General features: G+C 56.5%; 1 protein-coding gene across 1 annotated transcript in view; it reads left to right on the plus strand.

Moving 5' to 3' along the window:
• The first annotated feature begins 3,012 nt into the window (after positions 1-3,012).
• CROCC (ciliary rootlet coiled-coil, rootletin) overlaps positions 3,013-21,706 on the plus strand; it is a 71,961-nt gene continuing 53,267 nt past the window's right edge. The window contains exons 1-7 of the mRNA XM_064171749.1: positions 3,013-3,098; positions 4,191-4,336; positions 9,911-10,061; positions 14,801-14,986; positions 16,372-16,455; positions 16,564-16,655; positions 19,903-20,068. Of these exons, the coding sequence (XP_064027819.1) occupies positions 9,927-10,061; positions 14,801-14,986; positions 16,372-16,455; positions 16,564-16,655; positions 19,903-20,068 (663 nt within the window). The 5' untranslated portion in view covers positions 3,013-3,098; positions 4,191-4,336; positions 9,911-9,926. The remainder of the gene's footprint in view (positions 3,099-4,190; positions 4,337-9,910; positions 10,062-14,800; positions 14,987-16,371; positions 16,456-16,563; positions 16,656-19,902; positions 20,069-21,706) is intronic.

Raw genomic sequence — 21,706 nt, forward strand, 5'->3', positions numbered from 1 at the left:
GGCAGATTTTCCCCTCCCCTATTTTGCAGGCAGATTTTCCCCTCCCCTATTTTGCAGGCAGATTCCCCCTCCCCTATTTTGCAGGCAGATTCCCCCCTCTATTTTAATGCAGATTTCCCTCTCCCCTATTTTGCAGGCAGATTTCTCCCTTCTATTTTAATGCAGATTTCCCCCTCCCCTATTTTGCAGGCAGATTCCCCCCCCCCCCCCCCCCCCCCCCCCCATTTTAATGCAGGTTTTCCTCTCCCCTATTTTAATGCAGGTTTTCCTCTCCCCTATTTTAATGCAGGTTTTCCTCTCCCCTATTTTGCAGGCAGATTTTCCCCTCCCCTATTTTGCAGGCAGATTCCCCCTTCTATTTTAATGCAGATTTCCCCCTCCCCTATTTTGCAGGCAGATTTCCCCCTCCCCTATTTTGCAGGCAGATTTCCCCCTCCCCTATCTTGCAGGCAGATTTCCCTCTCCCCTATTTTGCAGGCAGATTCCCCCTTCTATTTTAATGCAGATTTCCCCCTCCCCTATTTTGCAGGCAGATTCCCCCCCCCCTCTATTTTAATGCAGATTTTCCCCTCCCCTATTTTAATGCAGGTTTTCCTCTCCCCTATTTTGCAGGCAGATTTCCCCCTCCCCTATTTTGCAGGCAGATTCCCCCTTCTATTTTAATGCAGATTTCCCCCTCCCCTATTTTGCAGGCAGATTTTCCCCCCCTCTATTTTAATGCAGATTTTCCCCCCCTCTATTTTAATGCAGATTTTCCCCTCCCCTATTTTAATGCAGGTTTTCCTCTCCCCTATTTTGCAGGCAGATTTCCCCCTCCCCTATTTTGCAGGCAGATTCCCCCTTCTATTTTAATGCAGATTTCCCCCTCCCCTATTTTGCAGGCAGATTTTCCCCCCCTCTATTTTAATGCAGATTTTCCCCCCCTCTATTTTAATGCAGATTTTCCCCTCCCCTATTTTAATGCAGGTTTTCCTCTCCCCTATTTTGCAGGCAGATTTCCCCCTCCCCTATTTTGCAGGCAGAATTTCCCTCTCCTCTATTTTGCAGGCAGATTTTCCCCTCCCCTATTTTAATGCAGGTTTTCCTCTCCCCTATTTTGCAGGCAGAATTTCCCCCTCCCCTATTTTGCAGGCAGAATTTCCCTCTCCTCTATTTTGCAGGCAGATTTCCCCCTCTCTATTTTAATGCAGATTTTCCCCTCCCCTATTTTGCAGGCAGAATTTCCCTCTCCTCTATTTTGCAGGCAGATTCCCCCCCCTCTATTTTAATGCAGATTTCCCCCTCCCCTATTTTAATGCAGAATTTCCTCTCCCCTATTTTAATGCAGAATTTCCTCTCCCCTATTTTGCAGGCAGAATTTCCTCTCCCCTATTTTGCAGGCAGATTCTCCCCCATCTATTTTAATGCAGATTTTCCCCTCCCCTATTTTGCAGGCAGATTTCCCCCTCCCCTATTTTAATGCAGGTTTCCCCCTCCCCTATTTTAATGCAGGTTTTCCCCTCCCCTATTTTAATGCAGATTTCCCCCTCCCCTATTTTGCAGGCAGAATTTTTTCCTCTCTCTATTTTAATACTGATTTTTTTTGCCACTGTAAAGACTTCCCCCTCCCCTCCCCTATCTTGAAGGCAGAATATTTCCCACCCCCCCTCTTCTGAAGCCAGCTTTTGCCTCTGTGGACGTTCCCTGCTGTGCGCTGCCGGCGCTGGAAGGTCAGAGCTGAGTCTGAGGTTCGCCTCTTGAAGCAAATAAAACTATTTTCTTACCTATTTGTAACCCAAACCCTCTCCAATGTACCCAACCCCCCCAAAAAAAAAAACCTTCCTAACTTTTTAGCAGCCCCCGGGATGTGTATTGCTGTTCCCAAAGGGATCATAGAATCATAGAATCATAGAACCAAGCAGGTTGGAAGAGACCTCCAAGCTCATCCAGTCCAACCTAGCACCCAGCCCTATCCAGTCAACCAGACCATGGCACTAAGTGCCTCAGCCAGGCTTTTCTTGAAGACCCCCAGGGACAGTGCCTCCACCACCTCCCTGGGCAGCCCATTCCAATGCCAATCACTCTCTCTGTGAAGAACTTCTTCCTAACATCCAGCCTAGACCTACCCTGGCACAACTTGAGGCTGTGTCCCCTTGTTCTATTGCTGGTTGCCTGGGAGAAGAGGCCACCCCCACCTGGCTACAATGTCCCTTCAGGTAGTTGTAGACAGTAATAAGATCACCTCTGAGCCTCCTCTGCTGCAGGCTGCACACCCCCAGCTCCCTCAGCCTCTCCTCACAGGGCTCTGCTCCAGGCCCCTCACCAGCTTTGTTGCCCTTCTCTGGACATGTTCCAGCACCTCAACATCTCTCTTGAATTGAGGAGCCCAGAACTGGACACAGCACTCAAGGTGTGGCCTGAGCAGTGCTGAGTACAGGGGCAGAATAACCTCCCTTGTCCTGCTGGCCACACTGCTCCTGATGCAGCCCAGGATGCCATTGGCTCTCTTGGCCACCTGGGCACACTGCTGGCTCATCTTCAGCTTACTCTCTATCAGTACCCCCAGGTCCCTTTCCTCCTGGCTGCTCTCAGCCACTCAGTCCCCAGCCTGTAGAGCTGCTTGGGGTTGTTGTGGCCAAAGTGCAGAACCCTGCCCTTGGCCTTGTTAAATCTCATCCCATTGGCCTCTGCCCACCCATCCAGCCTGGCCAGGTCCCTCTGCAGGGCTCTCCTACCTTCCAACAGATCAACCTGCTCCTAGCTTGGTGTCATCTGCAAACTTACTGATGCTGGACTCAATGCCCTCGTCCAGATCATCAATAAAGATATTGAACAGGATGCTGAAGTGCTTTGGGTATCGCAGCCAGGCCGGGCAAGTGAGTGAGGCTAAAGCCAGCCGGGAGCTGGGGATGCTTCAAAGCCGATGGTAAAAGGGTTCTGAGGCCAAAGAGGATCTCTTTCGGACCCTCCCCTGCCTGGCTTTTTGGAGGGGCAGGGATGAGCTTTTGTGCTTCTCCCTCCTCGCCGCTGTCGAGGAGACGCTGCCAGCCGCGGAGCACAACACAGGCTTGTTGCTTAGCAGAGGGTTTATGGCTGTGGAGGACGCCGGGAGGGGGAAGGTAAGGGAAGAAATCAGCGAGGGAGTGGGGAAGGGGATGGAGGGGAAAAAAAAAAAGAGCCTTTTTTGCATCCCCAAAGTGAGGAGAGAGCCTGGAGACAGCTCCTGCTGCCCGCAGCCATCCCAGCTGCTTGTAAATCCTCAATCCTGTTCCCCCCCCCCCCCCCCCCCCCCCCCGGGGCTCTCTGGGGAGAGGGGTCCCAGCCCTTCGCCTGGGCTGTGGGATGAGAGCAGCCAGGAGACCCCCGACCCTCTCCGGGGGGGGTGCCTTGAGGTCGGAGCTCTGATTTATTTTGGGGACAGGCTGTCTCCAGCCTCCTCCTCCCCCCCCGGAGGATTTGGAGCTCAGGTTGAGGATTTAGCAGCAGCTTTCCCTGCCGGGGTGGGGGGGATGGGGCAAAAAAAAAACCCTCTTGAATTACCCCGAGGGGCAAAATTTGCTGCTTTGGGGGGGGGGCTGTGGAGGCTCCAGCACAGGCAAAGAGGGAGGCACTGTCCCGGGGTGGGGGTTTAATGCTTCTCGGCCACGGAGCGAAGTCCACGCCAAGGCTTCCCGTGGCACAGCAACCCCCTGGGCGTCAAGGAGCTTAGGGCAAGGGCAGGATGTAAGGAATGGGCTGCGGCGTCCTCCTCGCCGAGGAGCTGCCCGGGGGGGGGGGGGGGGGGGGAAGCAGGGGCCCAGCACCATCCTGCTGGGAGCGGGGGGAGAGCAGGGCACAGCACAGCCAAGTAAGCCCCTTCCCCCCTCCCCCCCTCCCCCACGCTGGGGCAGCGCCGGGCGCTGCTTGTGGTCGCTTTTGCCTTCCTTTCCCTTCCTTCCCTTCTCGCCCGGAGCTTCGCTGCTTGCTTTGTCCTTCCCTCCGGGCAGTGCTCCGGGAGGGCTCCGGTCACGGCGCTGCATGCTCCGCAGGCTGCTGCTCGGGAGGCGCTGGGACATCCTCCCCCCACCCCCCCAACCCCCCACGCTCCCACCCCTACCCCACCCAAGGCTGGCCCAGGAAGAGGAGGGTCCCTCGCTCCCCACCGACACGCAGGGAGGGGACCCGCGACTTGGGGGCTGCTCCCGACCGCGCATCCGCTTCTCCCTCGGCAGGCAGCGGCACCGGCAGCGGCACCGGCAGCCCCCCGAAACCGCGGGCGAGGGGCCGGGGAGAGCGGCCCGGGCTGGGGGGAGCCGAGGGCTCGCCAGACCCCCTCCCCCAGCAGCCTGTGAGCGAAGCGGAGCCGCCCGGGGCTGAGGTGGGTGTCCGGGGGCGTCCCGGGGCTGCTCAATACCCCCCCGAGCACCCCCCCCCCGGTACCCCCCCGCGCCGCCGGCTGCAGGCAGCTCTCGCGGGAGCGGCCGCGGAAGCAGGGAGCGGGGCGGGGGACGGCGGCGACACCGGGGGAGGGGTAAGGGCGGCGGTGGGGGCGGGGGCGGCCGGAGGTGGTACCCGACGGGAGTGGTGGGGGGGTCGCGGCTGTGAATTTGCAGCCGTTTGGGGTCGCAGCTGGAAGTCTGCAGCAGTGTTGGAGGTTGCAGCTGGAAGTCTGCAGCAGTTGGGGGTCGCAGCTGGAAGTTTGCTGCAGTTTGGGGGTCGCGGCTGTGAATTTGAAGTGGTTTGGGGGGTTGCAGCTGTGAATTTGCAGCAGTGTTGAAGCTGCAGCTGGAAGTTTGCAGCAGTTGGGTGTCGCGGCTGGAAGTCTGCAGCAGTGTTGGAGGTTGCAGCTGAAAGTTTGCAGCAGTTGGGGGTCGCAGCTGGAAGTCTGCAGCAGTTGGGGGTCGCGTCTGAATTTGCAGCAGTTCAGGGGTCGCGACGGGAAATTTGCAGCAGTTGGAGGTTGCAGCTGGAAGTTTGCAGCAGTTTGGGGGTCGTGGCTGGAAGTTTGCAGCAGTGTTGGAGGTTGCAGCTGGAAGTTTGCAGCAGTTTGGGGGTCGTGGCTGGAAGTCTGCAGCAGTGTTGGAGGTTGCAGCTCTAAGTTTGCAGCAGTGTTGGAGGTTGCAGCTCTAAGTTTGCAGTAGTGTTGGAGGTTGCAGCTGGAAGTTTGCAGCAGTTTGGGGGTCGCGGCTGTGAATTTTGCAGTGATGTTGGAGGTTGCAGCTGTGAATTTGCAGCAGTTTGGGGGTCACGGCTGGAAGTCTGCAGCAGTTGGGAGGTTGCAGCTAGAAGTTTGCAGCAGTTTGGGGGCGTGGTTGGAAGTCTGCAGCATTGTTGGAGGTTGCAGCTGGAAGTTTGCAGCAGTTTGGGGGCGCAGCTGTGAATTTGAAGTGGTTTGGGGGGTTGTAGCTGTGAATTTGCAGCGCTCTGAGGTTTGCAGCTGTGAATTTGCAGCAGTGTTGAAGCTGCAGCTGAAAGTTTGTAGCAGTTTGGGGGTCGCAGCTGGAAGTTTGCAGCAGTTTGGGGGTCGTGGCTGGAAGTCTGCAGCAGTGTTGGAGGTTGCAGCTGAAAGTTTGCAGCAGTTTGGGGGTCGCGGCTGGAAGTCTGCAGCAGTTGGGGGTCGCAGCTGGAAGTCTGCAGCAGTTTGGGGGTCGCACCTGGAAATCTGCAGCAGTTTGGGGGTCGCAGCTGGAAGTCTGCAGCAGTTGGGGGTCGCGACGGGAAATTTGCAGCAGTGTTGGAGGTTGCAGCTGGAAGTTTGCAGCTGTTTGGGAGCCGTGGCTGGAAGTTTGCAGCAGTGTTGGAGGTTGCAGCTGTGAATTTGCAGCAGTTGGAGGTCGCAGATGGAAGTTTGCTGCAGTGTTGGAGGTTGCAGATGGAAGTTTGCAGCAGTTTGGGGTCGCAGCTGTGAATTTGCAGCAGTGTTGGAGGTTGCAGCTGAAAGTTTGCAGCACTTTGGGGTCGCAGCTGTGAATTTGAAGTGTTTTGGGGGGTTGCAGCTGTGAATTTACAGCAGTGTTGAAGCTGCAGCTGAAAGTTTGCAGCAGTTGGGGGTCGCAGCTGGAAATCTGAAGCAGTTGGGGGTCGCAGCTGGAAGTCTGCAGCAGTTGGGGCTCGCAGCTGGAAGTCTGCAGCAGTTGGGGGTCGTGTCTGAATTTGCAGCAGTTCAGGGGTCGCGACGGGAAATTTGCAGCAGTTGGAGGTTGCAGCTGGAAGTTTGCAGCAGTTTGGGGGTCGTGGCTGGAAGTTTGCAGCAGTGTTGGAGGTTGCAGCTGGAAGTTTGCTGCAGTTTAGGGGTCGTGGCTGGAAGTCTGCAGCAGTGTTGGAGGTTGCAGCTCTAAGTTTGCAGCAGTGTTGAAGCTGCAGCTGGAAGTTTGCAGCAGTTTGGGGGGCGCAGCTGTGAATTTTGCAGTGATGTTGGAGGTTGCAGCTGTGAATTTGCAGCAGTTTGGGGGTCACGGCTGGAAGTCTGCAGCAGTTGGGAGGTTGCAGCTAGAAGTTTGCAGCAGTTTGGGGGCGTGGTTGGAAGTCTGCAGCATTGTTGGAGGTTGCAGCTGGAAGTTTGCAGCAGTTTGGGGGCGCAGCTGTGAATTTGAAGTGTTTTGGGGGGTTGTAGCTGTGAATTTGCAGCGCTCTGAGGTTTGCAGCTGTGAATTTGCAGCAGTGTTGGAGGTTGCAGCTCTAAGTTTGCAGCAGTTGGGGGTCGCAGCTGGAAGTCTGCAGCAGTGTTGGAGGTTGCAGCTGGAAGTTTGCAGCAGTTTGGGGGTCGCAGCTGTGAATTTGCAGCACTGAGGTTTGCAGCTGTGAATTTGCAGCAGTGTTGGAGGTTGCAGCTCTAAGTTTGCAGCAGTTTGGAGGTCGCAGCTGGAAGTTTGCAGCAGTGTTGGAGGTTGCAGCTGGAAGTTTGCTGCAGTTTAGGGGTCGTGGCTGAAAGTCTGCAGCAGTGTTGGAGGTTGCAGCCTAAGTTTGCTGCAGTTTGGGGGGCGCAGCTGTGAATTTGCAGCTGTTTGGGGGTCGTGGCTGGAAGTTTGCTGCAGTTTGGAGATTGCAGCTGTGAATTTGCAGCAGTGTTGAAGCTGCAGCTGGAAGTTTGCAGCAGTTTGAGGGTTGCAGCTGTGAATTTGTGCGGGATTTGTGTCTGCAGCTGGGGACTTGGACTGGATTTGTGATTTCAACTGGGAATCTGCTGGTGTGGGGAGTGCAGCAGCAAGTTTGCACCTGCTTGGGGCTTGCAACTACAAATTTGCAACAGTCTGGGGCTTGCAGATGGAAGTTTGCAGCAGTTTGGGGGTTGCAGCTGTGGATTTACTGATTTTGTGGCTCAAGCTGTGAATTTGTGCTGGTTTTGTGGCTGCAGCTGTAAATTGGCACCAGTTTGGGGGTTGTAGTTGGGAGTTTGCACCACTTTGGGGTTGCAGTGGTAAGTTTGGACTGTTTTTTGTGGCTGTGACTCTTAAGTTTGCAGCAGTTTTGGGGTTGCTGCTGGGAGTTTGCAGCAGTTTTGGGGCTTGCAACTGCACATGTGCATCAGTTTGGGGAATGCATTTGTAAATGCCACAACAACCCCAAGCAGCACTACAGACTGGGGACAGAGTGGCTGAGAGCAGCCAGGAAGAAAGAGACCTGGGGGTGCTGGTAGAGAGTAGGCTGAAGATGAGGCAGCAGTGTGCCCAGGTGGGCAGCAGAGCCAATGGCATCCTGGGCTGGCTCAGGAGCAGTGTGGGCAGCAGGACAAGGGAGGTTCTTCTGCCCCTGTGCTCAGCACTGCTCAGGCCACACCTTGAGTGCTGTGTCCAGTTCTGGGCTCCTCCATTGCAGAGAGATGTTGAGGTGCTGGAAGGTGTTTGGAGCAGGGCAGCAAGGCTGGGGAGGGGCCTGGAGCACAGCCCTGTGAGGAGAGGCTGAGGGAGCTGGGGGTGTGCAGCCTGCAGCAGAGGAGGCTCAGGGCAGAGCTCATTGCTGCCTGCAGCTGCCTGCAGGGAGGCTGTAGCCAGGGGGGGTTGGGCTCTGCTGCCAGGCAGCCAGGGCCAGAAGGGGCCCCAGGCTGAAGCTGTGGCAGGGCAGGTTGAGGCTGGATGTTGTGAGGAAGTTGTTGTCAGAGAGAGTGATTGGCATTGGAATGGGCTGCCCAGGGAGGTGGTGGAGTCTGTGTGGCTGGAGGTGTTGCAGCCAAGGCTGGCTGGGGCACTGAGTGCCATGGTGTGGTTGGTTGGGCAGGGCTGGGTGCTAGGTTGTGCTGGCTGAGCTTGGAGCTCTCTGCCAACCTGCTCCATTCTCTGACTAATTGTTTGAAATTTGCAGTGGCTTTGTGGCTGCAGCCTCAAATCTGCACCAATTTGGGGCTTGCAAGTGCAAAACCTGCACCAGTTTTGTGGTTGCAACTGCAAATTTGCTCTGGTTTTGGGCTTGCAAGTGCAATTTTGCAGCAGTTTGGGAGTTGCAACTGCAAATGTGCACTGGTTTGGGGGCTGCAGCTGTAAATCTGCACAGGCTTGGTGGCTGCAGCTTCATATCTGCAGCGGTTTTGTGGTTGCAACTGCAAATTTGAAGCAGTTTGGGGCTTGCAGTTGCAAATCTGCAGCTGTTTTGTGGTTGCATCTGCAAAATTGCAGCAGTTGGGGAGTTGCAGCTGCAAATCTGCACCGGTTTGGTGGCTGCAACTGCAAACCTGCACCAGTTTTGTGGCTGCAACTGCAAATTTGAAACAGTTTGGGGCTTGCAACTGCAAATGTGCACTGGTTTGGGGGTTGCAGCTGCAAATCTGCACAGGTTTGGTGGCTGCAACTGCAAATTTACAGGAGTTTGGGGGGGTTGCAATGGTGAAGGAGTGCTGTCGCTCAGCATGCCTGAGTTGCAGGGGGTGAAGCATTTACAGCTGTGGGGGGAAGGCAGAAGCTCTTTGTGGCCTTAGCTGAGTGTGTGGGGCAGGCTCAGGCCAAGAACAAAGCAGCTCTTGACTGCAAAGGGCAGCTCAGCTCCATCCCCCGGGGGCAGAGCTTCATCTCTGGGCCTGGATCCACATTCTTTGCCCAGCTCCTTGTCCCAGGTTTGGGTCCTCACTCCGTGTCCTGGGTCCCCAGCCCATAACCTGGATCCTCATTCCAGGTCTGTGAATCCCCATTCAAGGATCAGATCCTGATGCTGAGCTAGATCCTCAGCCCAGGGCTGAATCTGCATTTCAAGGTCTGGATCCCCAGTCTGGGACCAGATCCCTATTTCAGGACCAGATCCCCAGCCTGGGTTTGAATCCTCATCCTGGAGCCAGATCCTCACCCTGGGTCTGGATCCTTAACCCAGGACCAGATCCCCATGCCAGGCTTGGATCCTCAGCCCAGAGCTGAATCTCCATCTTGGGGTCTGGATCTCCAACCCAGGTCCATATTACTGTACTGGGTTTGGATCCTCATCCCAGAGCCAGATCTTCATTCCAAGTCTGGATCCTTAGCCTAGGACCAGATCCCCATACTGGGCTTGGATCCTCAGCCCAGGGCTGAATCTCCATCTTGGGGCCTGGATCCCCATCCTGGGACCAGATTCCTCTCCTGGGTTTGGATCCTTGTCCCAGAGCCAGATCCTCATTCCAGATGTGGGTCCTTAACCCAGGACAAGATCCACATACCAGGCTTGGATCCTCAGCCCAGGGCCCAGATCTGCACCCTGGGTTTGGATCCTCATCCCAGAGCCAGATCCTTACTCCAGGTCTGGATCCTTAACCCAGGACCAGATCCCTATGCCAGGCTTGGATCCTCAGCCCAGGGCTGAATCTCCATCTCAGTGCCCAGATCCCCACCCTGGGTTCGGATCCTCATCCCAGAGCCAGATCCTCATCCCAAGCCTGCATCCCCACCCCACGGCCACGTCCCCACCCCATGGCCGCATCCGCACCCCGTGGCGGCGTCCCCGTGGCCGTGCCCACGCGGCTGTGCCCACGCTGAGCGCGGTGCCGGTCCCGCAGGGGCCGTGGTGGGGCCATGTCGTCGCCGCTGTCGCTGCAGGAGGAGAACCGCATCCTGCAGCAGGAGCTGTCGCGCGTGGAGGACCTGCTGGCGCAGAGCCGCGCCGAGCGCGACGAGCTGGCCATCAAGTACAACGCCATCAGCGAGCGGGTACGCGCCCGCCCCCGCGCCCGCCCGCCTCGCCCCCGCGCCCCCGACCTCGCACCCGCTGCCCTTCACCCGAACCCGACCGCCTCAGCCTCCAGCCCAACCATTCTAACCTCCAACCCAACCACTCTAACCTCCATCCCAACCGCCTCAACCTCCAACCCAACCACTCTAACCTCCAGCCCAACCGCCTCAACCTCCAACCCAACCACTCTAACCTCCAGCCCAACCACCTCAACCTCCAGCCCAACCATTCTAACCTCCAGCCCGACCACTCTAACCTCCAGCCCAACCGCCTCAACCTCCAGCCCAACCATTCTAACCTCCAGCCCAACCGCCTCAACCTCCAACCCAACCACCTCAACCTCCAGCCCAACCATTCTAACCTCCAGCCCAACCATTCTAACCTCCAGCCCAACCATTTTAACCTTCAACCCAACTGCCTCAACCTCCAACCCAACCGTTCTAACCTCCAGCCCAACTGCCTCAACCTCCAACCCAACCATTCTAACCTCCAGCCCAACCACCTCAACCTCCAGCCCAACCGCCTCAACCTCCAGCCCAACCACCTCAACCTCCAGCCCAACCACTTTAACCTCCAACCCAACCACTTTAACCTCCAACCCAACCATTCTAACCTCCAACCCAACCACTTTAACCTCCAACCCAACCACTTTAAATTCCAACCCAACTACTTTAACCTCCAACCCAACCATTCTAACCTCCAACCCACCCCTTTTAGTCCAAACTCAAGCATTTTAAGCTCAAATCCAACAATTTTAATCCAAAGTCAACCATTTTAACCTCAACCCCACCCATTTTAATTCAACCCCACCCATTTTAATCCCAATCCAAACATTTTAACCTCAACCCCCCACCCATTTTAATCCCAACCTAACCATTTTAATCTCAACCCCCCCACCCATTTTAATCCCAACCTAACCATTTTAACCTCAACCCCACTCATTTTAATCCAAACCCAACCATTTCAATCCAAATGCAACCGTTTCAGCCCAACCCCAACCATTTTAACCTCAAACCAAACCATTTTAATCCAAATCCCAACCATTTTTACCCAAACCCAACCATTTTAACCTGAAACTCAACCATTTTAATTGGAACCCAACCGTTTTAGCCTCAAATCCAACCATTTTAGTCCAAATCCAACCATTTTGATTCAACCCCAACCATTTCAACCCAATCCCAACCATTCTAATCCAAATCCCAACCCTTTTTATCCAACCCCAACCATTTTAACCTCAACCCCACCTATTTTAATCCAACTCCAACCATTTTAATCCAACCCCAACAATTTTAACCTCAAACCCAACTGTTTTAATCCAACCTCAACCATTTTCACCTCAGTCCCACCTCTTTTAACCCCAACCCCCTCCCCCCCCAAAGAATCATGGAATTGTTTTGGCTGGATGAGCCCTTTGAGATGTGTCTCAGTGTGGTTTGGATGTGGTGCTTGGGGCTATGGCTTAAGGTGAGTCTTGCCAAGCAGGGTTCTAGGTTGGCCTTGGTGCTCCCAAGGGGCTTTGCCAACCCTCATGTGTCTGATTCTGTGACCTCTAAGTCCAACCTTCAACCTAAGACAAAGCTCAGCCAGTTCCAACCCCTCTGCCGTGGGCAGGGACACCTCCCACCAGCCCAGGGTGCTCAAAGCCTCATCCAGCCTGGCCTTGAACACCTCCATGCAGAGGCAGCCACAACCTCCCTGGGCAGCCTGTGCCAGTCTCTCCCCACCCTCACTCTCCAGAATCTCTTCATCTCCACTCTCAGTCTCCCCTCTCTCAGCTCACAGCCATTGTCCCTCCTCCTGGCACTGCCAGCTTGTCCAGAGTCCCTCCCCAGCTCTCCTGCAGCCCCTTGCAGGTGCAGGGAGGTTGCTCTGAGGTCTCCCTGCAGCCTTCTAAGTGATAACCTCAACCTCTCCTTTTTCCCCTCAAACTCAAGGCAGCTCCAGCTGTAACTTTGTGTACCCCAGGCTGGGGGCAGGAGCTGCTGTGGCATCTCACATCACACAACCATGGAATCATTTTGGATGGCAAAGCCAACACAACCTCCCTGGGCAACCTGTGCCAGAGTCTCACCACCCTCACTGCAAACAAGCCTTTCCTAACATCCCAAATAAGAGCTCTCCTGCTCACAAGCCTCCCTTGATAGGCTCAGTCTTAGAACTGCTTGGGTTGGCAAAGCCCTCTGAGGTCATCCCAGTCCAACCATCAGCCCAACCCCACCATGCCCATTAAGCCATGGCCACACTTCTCTGGAGCACCTCCAGGGAAGGTGCTGGCAGCTCTGGGTTGCTGGGGCAGCCTCTGTGAGGAGATGCCACAGATGGTGCCATGGCCAGACCTGTCCCAGCTTGCCAGGACTTGTCCCATGGCATGCACAAAGCTTTCCTCCTCCCATCCCTATTTGATGTATCCCCTCCAGTGTCCTTCCCTTTGCATCCCATTGCCAGGGCAACAGGGGCATGACAAAGAGGTTTGGGCAGTGGCCAGGAGGTGAATGTGGCTCCTGGGGAGAATTGAGAGGCTGGCAGGAGCTGCTGGGGGGAGGGGGGGGGGCAGGACCTCTGTTTACCAAATAGAGGTTATTTACCAGGAAAAAAAGCCTTGGGGGTCTTTGTTTTCAGAGCAACCCCCCCAGATTCTCCTGTTGCTCCTGGTTTCTCATTTTCTAGCTGGTAAAGCTGGGGGGGGGGAAGCAGGCTTTGGGGAGGGGTCTTAGACTGGAGTGTCAGAGGTTGCTGAAGCAGTGGCACTGCCCAGGGGCACTGCCCGGGTGGGGGTTGAGAGGCAGTGGATGCTCAGAACCTTCAGATTGGAGGAGACCTCTAAGATATCCACTCCAGCCCTCATGGCCACCACCATGGCCACTAAACCCAAGTGCCCACAGGTTTCTTAAGCACCTTCAGGGCTGGGGACTCCACCACCTCCATGGGTAGCCTGTGCCAGTCTCTGACTGCTCTTGCTCCTCATGGCCAACCTAACCCTCCCCTGGCACAGCTTCTGGCTGTTTCCTTCCATCATTTGTTCCTTTGAGCAAAAAGGCCAAACTCACCTGGCCCCAACCTCCTTTCAGGGAGCTGCAGAGAGCCAGAAGGGCTCCCCTCAGCCTCTTCCAGGCTCGACAGCCTCAGCTCCCTCAGCTGCTCCTCCCCAGCCCCTTTCTCCAGACCCTTCACTTTCACAGGCTCACAGGAGTTGGAAGGGACTCAAAGAGCTCATCCAGTCCAACGTCCCTGCCAGAGCAGGACCATCCAGGCTAGCTCAGGGCACACAGGAACACATCCAGACAGGCCTGGAAAGGCTCCAGAGGAGACTTCACAACCTCTCTGGGCAGCCTGTGCCAGGGCTCTGGGACCCTTCCAGGAGAGAAGTTCCCCCTTGTGCTGAGCTGGAACCTCCTGTGCTGCAGCCTCCATCCATTGCTCCTTGTCCTATCCCAGGGAGCACTTTATCCTTCTCTGGACCTGCTCCAGCCCCTCAATGTCCTTCTAGGAGTGCAAGACCCAAAACTCAGCCCAGGACTGAAGGTGCAGCCTCAGCAGTGCCCAGTCCATCAAATGATCCCTGCCCTGCTCCTGATGGCCACACCATTGCTGACCCAGGCCAGGCTGCTGGTGCCCTTCTTGCCCACTTGGGCACACCCTGGCTCATCTTCAGCTGCTGTCAGCCAGTACCCCCAGGTCCTTTTCTGCTGGGCACTTTCCATCCCCTCAGCCCTCAGCCTGGAGCCTTTATGGGCTTGTTGTGACACAAGCAGGTCATAGCAGGAGGTGGTTGAGGCCCCATGGCTGGAGGTGTTTGAGGCCAGGCTGGCTGAGGCTGTGTGCAGCCTGCTCTAGGGTAGGGTGTCCCTGGGCATGGCAGGGGGGTTGGAGCTGGATGATCCTTGTGGTCCCTTCCAGCCCTGATGTATGCTCCAGATCTTTGTAGCTTTAATGTGTAGGGATTTTACTCTGCTTTCTTGGAGGTTTGTCTGTGTAGCTGCTGCATCTTCTACTCCAGGCACATATTAGCTGCTGCATCTTCTACTCCAGGCACCTATTAGCTGCTGCATCTTCTACTCCAGGCACCTATTAGCTGCTGCATCTTCTACTCCAGGCACCTATTAGCTGCTGCATCTTCTACTCCAGGCACCTATTAGCTGCTGCATCTTCTACTCCAGGCACCTATTAGCTGCTGCATCTTCTACTCCAGGCACCTATTAGCTGCTGCATCTTCTACTCCAGGCACATATTAGCTGTAGGGTAGGGTGTCCCTGGGCATGGCAGGGGGGTTGGAACTGGCTGCTCCTTGTGGTCCCTTCCAACCCTGCCTGATTCTATGATTCTAAGCACAGGACCCAGCCCTTGGCCATGTTGAACCTCATCCCACTGCCCTCAGCCCATGGGTGCAGCCTGGCCAGGTGCCCCTGCAGCGCCTTCACAGTGTCACAGTATCACCAAGGGTGGAAGAGACCTCACAGATCATCAAGTCCAACCCTTTACCACCGAGCTCAAGGCCAGACCATGGCACCAAGTGCCACGTCCAGTCCTGCCTTGAACAGCTCCAGGGACGGCGACTCCACCACCTCCTCGGGCAGCCCATTCCAGTGCCCAATGACTCTCTCAGGGAAGAACTTTCTCCTCACCTCCAGCCTTCCTACCTGTGTGTGGGCAGTGAGGGCGTTTTAAGCCTCCCTGTGAGTCTTGGTGGTTATCCTGAGCCCTGCCTCACCCTTTGCAGCTGGAGCAGAGCCTGCGGCTGGAGGCAGGCGAGCGGGAGGCAGCAGAGAGCCGCAGCCTGGCGCAGCACAACATCGAGCTGCGGCGGCTGCTGGAGGAGGAGCAGGCTGCCTACAAGCGCAAGCTGCAGGCATACCAGGAGGGACAGCAGCGGCAGGCTCAGCTGGTGCAGAAGCTCCAAGCCAAGGTAAAGCTCTCCCCAGGGGATGCGTTTTGTCGGGGGGTAGCTCTGTGTGATGGTTTGGGAGTTCCCTGCCCCCTGTCTCTCAGGAGATCACCCAGGCTAAGCTGGCTGGGAGTTAAGGAGTGAGGCTTTGTGTGCAGAGCTTAGCACAAGGTAGAGGCATAGAGTCATAGACTCAGGCAGGCTGGCAGAGAGCTCCAAGCTCAGCCAGCCCAACCTAGCACCCAGCCCTGCCCAACCAACCAGACCCTGGCACTCAGTGCCCCAGCCAGCCTTGGCTGCAACACCTCCAGCCACACAGACTCCACCACCTCCCTGGGCAGTCCATTCCAGTGCCAATCACTCTCTCTGACAACAACTTCCTAACAACATCCAGCCTCAACCTGCCCTGCCACAGCTTCAGCCTGGGTCCCCTTCTTCTGGCGCTGGCTGCCTGGCAGCAGAGCCCAACCCCACCTGGCTACAGCCTCCCTGCAGGCAGCTGCAGGCAGCAATGAGCTCTGCCCTGAGCCTCCTCTGCTGCAGGCTGCACCCCCCCAGCTCCCTCAGCCTCTCCTCACAGGGCTGTGCTCCAGGCCCCTCCCCAGCCTTGCTGCCCTTCTCTCAACACCTTCCAGCACCTCAACAGCTCTCTGCAATGGAGGAGCCCAGAACTGGACACAGCACTCCAGGTATGGCCTGAGCAGTGCTGAGCACAGGGGCACAAGAACCTCCCTTGTCCTGCTGCCCACACTGCTCCTGAGCCAGCCCAGGATGCCATTGGCTCTGCTGCCCACTTGGGCACACTGCTGGCTCTTGCTCAGCTCCTCTCTCCCAGCACCCCCAGCTCCCTCTCTGCCTGGCTGCTCTCTGCCAGTGTTTCCAACCCTCTACAGAGCTGTATTGCAGCTGGCTGGAAGTTGAGCAGTGCAGCTCTGCATGCACAGCTTAGCACCAGATAGAAGCAGACTCTTACAGTGCCACTTACAGCTATGGACAGAAATGCACAAGGGCAAAGAAACACAGAAACACAAAACCCTCCCCAGATCTCAGAGTCCCCAGGAGGGGCTCCCAACCACCCTCCCACCTTCTCTCCACCTCTCTGCCTTATCCCAGAGCTTGCCTTATGTGCAAGGTGAGTTTGGAGGGTGGGCAAGGGAAGTCAGAAGCAGAATTAGTTGGGGTACACAGCCCAAGCCCAGGGAGGGAAGCACAGACCCCGACTGTGACAGATAGAGACTCTCACTCTGTCTTACTGTGCTTGTGTCCTTGCTTTTATCCCTCTCAGCAAGCCTGTGAGTGCAGCAGCCATCAGCATTGCTTCCTTCCACAGCCTATCATCTAATTTCTGCCACTAAACCATTGCAGTTAGCCTCAATCTGCACTCTCTGGCTGTGTCCCCCCCACAGGTGCTGCAGTATAAGAAGAAATGTGGCGAAGTGGAGCAGCAGCTGCTGGAGAAGGAGACAGAGCTGGAGCAGGAGAGGCTGACGGTGAGGGATGGTTTGGGGCTGGGGAGAGGGGAAAAGGGGAGAGAGCTCTCCTGCTCTCAACCACCCCCAGACTGTGAGGTGCCAGCAAAGGGGCTGATGTCCCCACAGGGCCAGCTGGATGTGAGCAGCTCGCAGCTGGACGAGGAGAGCAGCAACGAGCTGGAGAATGCTTTGATCCGGCTGGAAGAGGAGCAGCAGAGGTGACTGTGGGACCCCCCCCCTCCAGCTACCCTGTGCTGGTTTGAGTCTTCTCTGCCCCCCTGCACTTAAGAAAATCACCCAGACTAGACTCAGCCGAGCTGGAAGTTAGAATGAAGCTTTGTATTTACAGCTTAGAATCATAGAATCACAGAATCAAGCAGGTTGGAAGAGACCTCCAAGCTCATCCAGTCCAACCTATCCCCCAGCCCTATCCAGTCAACCAGACCATGGCACTAAGTGCCTCATCCAGGCTTCTCTTGAACACCTCAAGGGGTGGTGCCTCCACCACCTCCCTGGGCAGCCCATTCCAATGCCAATCACTCTCTCTGCCAACAACTTCCTCCTAACATCCAGCCTAGACCTGCCCTGGCACAACTTGAGCACAGTACACAAGCAGGTGTTCACAATCTATGCAGCTAGAGACAGGAATAGACAAGTTAAAGGTAATACAGGAGCACAGCAGCCCTCCCAGGAGCCAGAGTCCCCAGCAGGGGCTCCCAACCACCCCTCCACCTCCTTTCCACCCCTCTACCTTATCCCAGACTTTGCCTTACGTTCCAGGTGAGTTTGGAGGATCAGCCAGGGGGGTTAGGAAGCAGAGGGATTGGTTACACAGAGGGCAGGTTAGGGAGAGAGAAGTGCAGCCCAAAAGCCAGAGAGCAACCTCCCTTATCTGTGGTTGTGCTCTTGTTCTTATCCATCTCAGCCAGCCTGTGAGTGCAGCAGACAGCAGCACTGCTTCCTTCTCGCAGCCTGGCATCCAGTTCCTCTCACTGGAATACCCCAGCTGGGCTCAGGCTAGCCCAGGGGCTAGGAAGCAGAGGGATGAGTTACACAGACAGCAGGTTAGAGAGAGAAGTGCAGGCAGCTGGAGCCAGAGAGCAACTCTGTTACAATCCATGTTTGTGTCCTTGCTTTTGTCCATCTCAGCAAGCCTCTGAGTGCAGTACACATGCCCACTGCTTCCTGCCCACAGCCTGGCATCTGATTCCTCTCACCAGATTACCCCAGCTGGGCTCAAACTAGCCCAGGGGATAGGGAGCAGAGGGACGAGTTAGACAGACAGCAGGTTAGAGAGGGAAGTGCAGGCAGCCAGAGCCAGAGAGCAACTCTGTTACAATCCATGTTTGTGTCCTTGCTTTTGTCCATCTCAGCAAGCCTCTGAGTGCAGCAGACATCAGCACTGCTTCTTTCTCACAGCTTAGCATCCGATTCCTCTCAGCAAATGACCCCAGCTGGGCTCAAACTAGCTCAGGGGGTAGGGAGCAGAGGGACAAGTTACAGACAGCAGGTTAGAGAGAAGGGAGGCAGCCAGAGCCAGAGAGCAGCTCTGGTATCTGTGTTTGTGTCCTTGCTTTTATCTGTCTCAGCAAGGCTCTGAGTGCAGCAGACATCAGCACTGCTTCCTTCTCACAGCCTGGCATCTGATTCCTCTCACCGGGATCGGAAAGGGGCTACAAAAAAGCTGGGGAGGGACTTTTCAGGATATCAGGGAGTGGCAGGACTGGGGGGGATGGAGCAAAGATGGAGGTGGGGAGAGTGAGGCTGGAGGTGAGGAGGAAGTTGTTGAGAGGAGAGTGGTGAGAGGCTGGAATGGGCTGCCCAGGGAGGTGGTTGAGGCCCCATGGCTGGAGGTGTTTGAGGCCAGGCTGGCTGAGGCTGTGTGCAGCCTGCTCTAGGGTAGGGTATCCCAGCCAACAGCAGGGGAGTTGGAACTCTCTGCTCCTTGTGTTCCCTTCCAACCCTGACTGATTCTCTGATCCTAGGCTGTGTGCAGCCTGCTCTAGGCTAGGGTATCCCAGCCAACAGCAGGGGAGTTGGAACTCTCTGCTCCTTGTGTTCCCTTCCAACCCTGACTGATTCTCTGATCCTAGGCTGTGTGCAGCCTGCTCTAGGGTAGGGTGTCCCTGCCCACAGCAGGGGAGTTGGAACTCTCTGCTCCTCGTGTTCCCTTCCAACCCTGACTGATTCTCTGATCCTAGGCTGTGTGCAGCCTGCTCTAGGGTAGGGCATCCCTGCCCATGACAGGGGAGTTGGAACTCCCAGCTCCTCGTGTTCCCTTCCAACCCTGACTGATTCTCTGATCCTAGGCTGTGTGCAGCCTGCTCTAGGGTAGAGCATCCCTGCCCACAGCAGGGGAGTTGGAACTCTCTGCTCCTCGTGTTCCCTTCCAACCCTGACTGATTCTCTGATCCTAGGCTGTGTGCAGCCTGCTCTAGGGTAGGGCATCCCTGCCCATGACAGGGGAGTTGGAACTCTCTGCTCCTCGTGTTCCCTTCCAACCCTGACTGATTCTCTGATCCTAGGCTGTGTGCAGCCTGCTCTAGGGTAGGGCATCCCTGCCCACAGCAGGGGAGTTGGAACTCCCAGCTCCTTGTGTTCCCTTCCAACCCTGACTGATTCTCTGATCCTAGGCTGTGTGCAGCCTGCTCTGGGTAGAGCATCCCTGCCCATGACAGGGGAGTTGGAACTATCTGCTCCTTGTGTTCCCTTCCAACCCTGACTGATTCTCTGATCCTAGGCTGTGTGCAGCCTGCTCTAGGGTAGGGTATCCCTGCCCATGACAGGGGAGTTGGAACTATCTGCTCCTTGTGTTCCCTTCCAACCCTGACTGATTCTCTGATCCTAGGCTGTGTGCAGCCTGCTCTAGGGTAGAGCATCCCTGCCCACAGCAGGGGAGTTGGAACTCTCTACTCCTTGTGTTCCCTTCCAACCCTGACTGATTCTCTGATCCTAGGCTGTGTGCAGCCTGCTCTAGGGTAGAGCATCCCTGCCCACAGCAGGGGAGTTGGAACTCTCTACTCCTTGTGTTCCCTTCCAACCCTAACTGATTCTCTGATCCTAGGCTGTGTGCAGCCTGCTCTAGGGTAGAGCATCCCTGCCCACAGCAGGGGAGTTGGAACTCTCTGCTCCTTGTGTTCCCTTCCAACCCTGACTGATTCTCTGATCCTAGTCTGTGTGCAGCCTGCTCTAGGCTAGGGTATCCCAGCCAACAGCAGGGGAGTTGGAACTCTCTGCTCCTTGTGTTCCCTTCCAACCCTGACTGATTCTCTGATCCTAGGCTGTGTGCAGCCTGCTCTAGGGTAGGGCATCCCTGCCCACAGCAGGGGAGTTGGAACTCCCAGCTCCTCGCAGTCCTTTCCAGCCCTAACCCCGTGCCCATCGCCCCAGCTGGGCTCAAGCCTAGCGCGAAGCCCTGGCTGGCTGCCGCAGCCGCCCGCTGACGGCGTCCCCGCGCCGCGGCAGGAGCAGCAGCCTGGTGCAGGTGAACTCGATGCTGCGGGAGCAGCTGGAGCAGGCCAACGCGGCCAACGCGGCGCTGAGCCAGGACATCCGCAGGCTGACCGCAGACTGGGCGCGGGCCCGCGACGAGCTGCAGCAGCGCGAAGTGGAGTGGAGGCGAGAGGAGGAGGTCAGGGTCCGGGGGAGCCTGGGCAGAGGGCAATGGGGAGAGGAAGGGGAGGGGTGTGGGAACCCCTTTTCAGTTTAAGTTTGGGGCTTTTTCACCTTCTGCTGGGTAGTTTTGCTCCTTTCTGCCGGTGGTGGCCAGGTGGGAATCTGGTCGGGGGGGGGGACAGGCTCTGCTCGCTGCTCCCTGGGAGAGGACAAGGAGCAGTGGATGGAGGCTGCAGCACAGGAGGTTCCAGCTCAGCACAAGGGGAACTTCTTGCCTGGAAGGGTCCCAGAGCCCTGGCACAGGCTGCCCAGAGAGGTTGTGGAGTCTCCTTCTCTGGAGCCTTTCCAGCCCTGTCTGGATGTGTTCCTGTGTGCCCTGAGCTAAATTGGATGGTCCTGCTCTGGCAGGAGGGTTGGACTGGATGAGCGTTTTAGGACCCTTCCCACTCCTGACATCTTGTGAGCCCTGTGGCTGCTGGGAGGGTGTGGGGCCAGGGCAGAGAGAGAATCCTGCAAGTGCCTGGGTTGGAAAAGCTCTCTGAGCCCATCCAGTCCAACTGTCAACCCAGCCCCACCATGGGCATTAAACCATGGCTCCCAGTGCCATGGCCACTCCTTTCTTGAACACCTCCAGGGGTGGGGACTCCACCACCTCCCTGGGCAGCCTGGGCCAGTGCCTGACTGCTGCAGAAGAGGCTCTGGGTTCTGATAGGAGTTTTCATCACCATTTCTCTTACTCATCCACGTCCACACATCTCTTGAAACACTCCAAGCCTGGAACGACTCTGGGTCAGGTTGTTTGGGTCTCTGAGCAACCTGCTTGAGTTGCAGAGGTCCCTGCTGACTGCACAGAGGAAAATGTGGGGGTGCAGGGGACGTGGCAGGTGGGGATCCACATCCCCCTGCCTTGCATGGCAATGCGAGGCAGGGATATGTGGGGGTGCAGCACTGGAAGGGACAAAAGACCACCAGGAGGGCTGGAGGGCCATGGTGAAGGATGAGGAACCATGGGGGATGTTGCACAGAGAAGAGTTTGGGGGTGCAAGGGATGCAATACATGGTGGGAGGATGATGCAGGGTAGAAGGATGGAGAGATGTGACATGGAAAAGGCTGAGGGGGTGGAGGGAAGGATGAGGGACCACTGAGAGGGATGTGAGGCCATGGAGGGTGCTGTGTGGAGAACTTAGGGGTGCAAGGACTGCAGGATGGGATGGGAGAGTGAAGTGAGGCAAGGGGATGTGGGCATATGGCACTGGGAGAGATGGAGAACCACTGGGACGTGTGTGAGACCATGGGAGCTGTTGCCTGGAGGAGAACTGGGGTGCAGGGGATGTGGCACACAGTGGGAGGGTGATGCAAGGCAGGGGCATGTGACAAGGAAGGGCATGGTGGGACCACTGGGAGAGATGCAGGACCAGTGAGAGGGATACAGGACCACTGGGAGGGATGCAGGACCAGTGGGAGAGATGCAGGACCAGTGGGAGAGATGCAGGACCAGTGAGAGGGATACAGGACCACTGGGAGGGATGCAGGACCAGTGAGAGTGATACAGGACCACTGGGAGGGATGCAGGACTGCTGGGAGGGATGCAGGACCAGTGGGAGGGATGCAGGACCAGTGGGAGGGATGCAGGACCACTGGGAGAGGTGCAGG

Source organism: Pogoniulus pusillus, chromosome 36, assembly GCF_015220805.1.
Source record: "Pogoniulus pusillus isolate bPogPus1 chromosome 36, bPogPus1.pri, whole genome shotgun sequence".
Lineage (NCBI taxonomy): Eukaryota > Metazoa > Chordata > Aves > Piciformes > Lybiidae > Pogoniulus > Pogoniulus pusillus.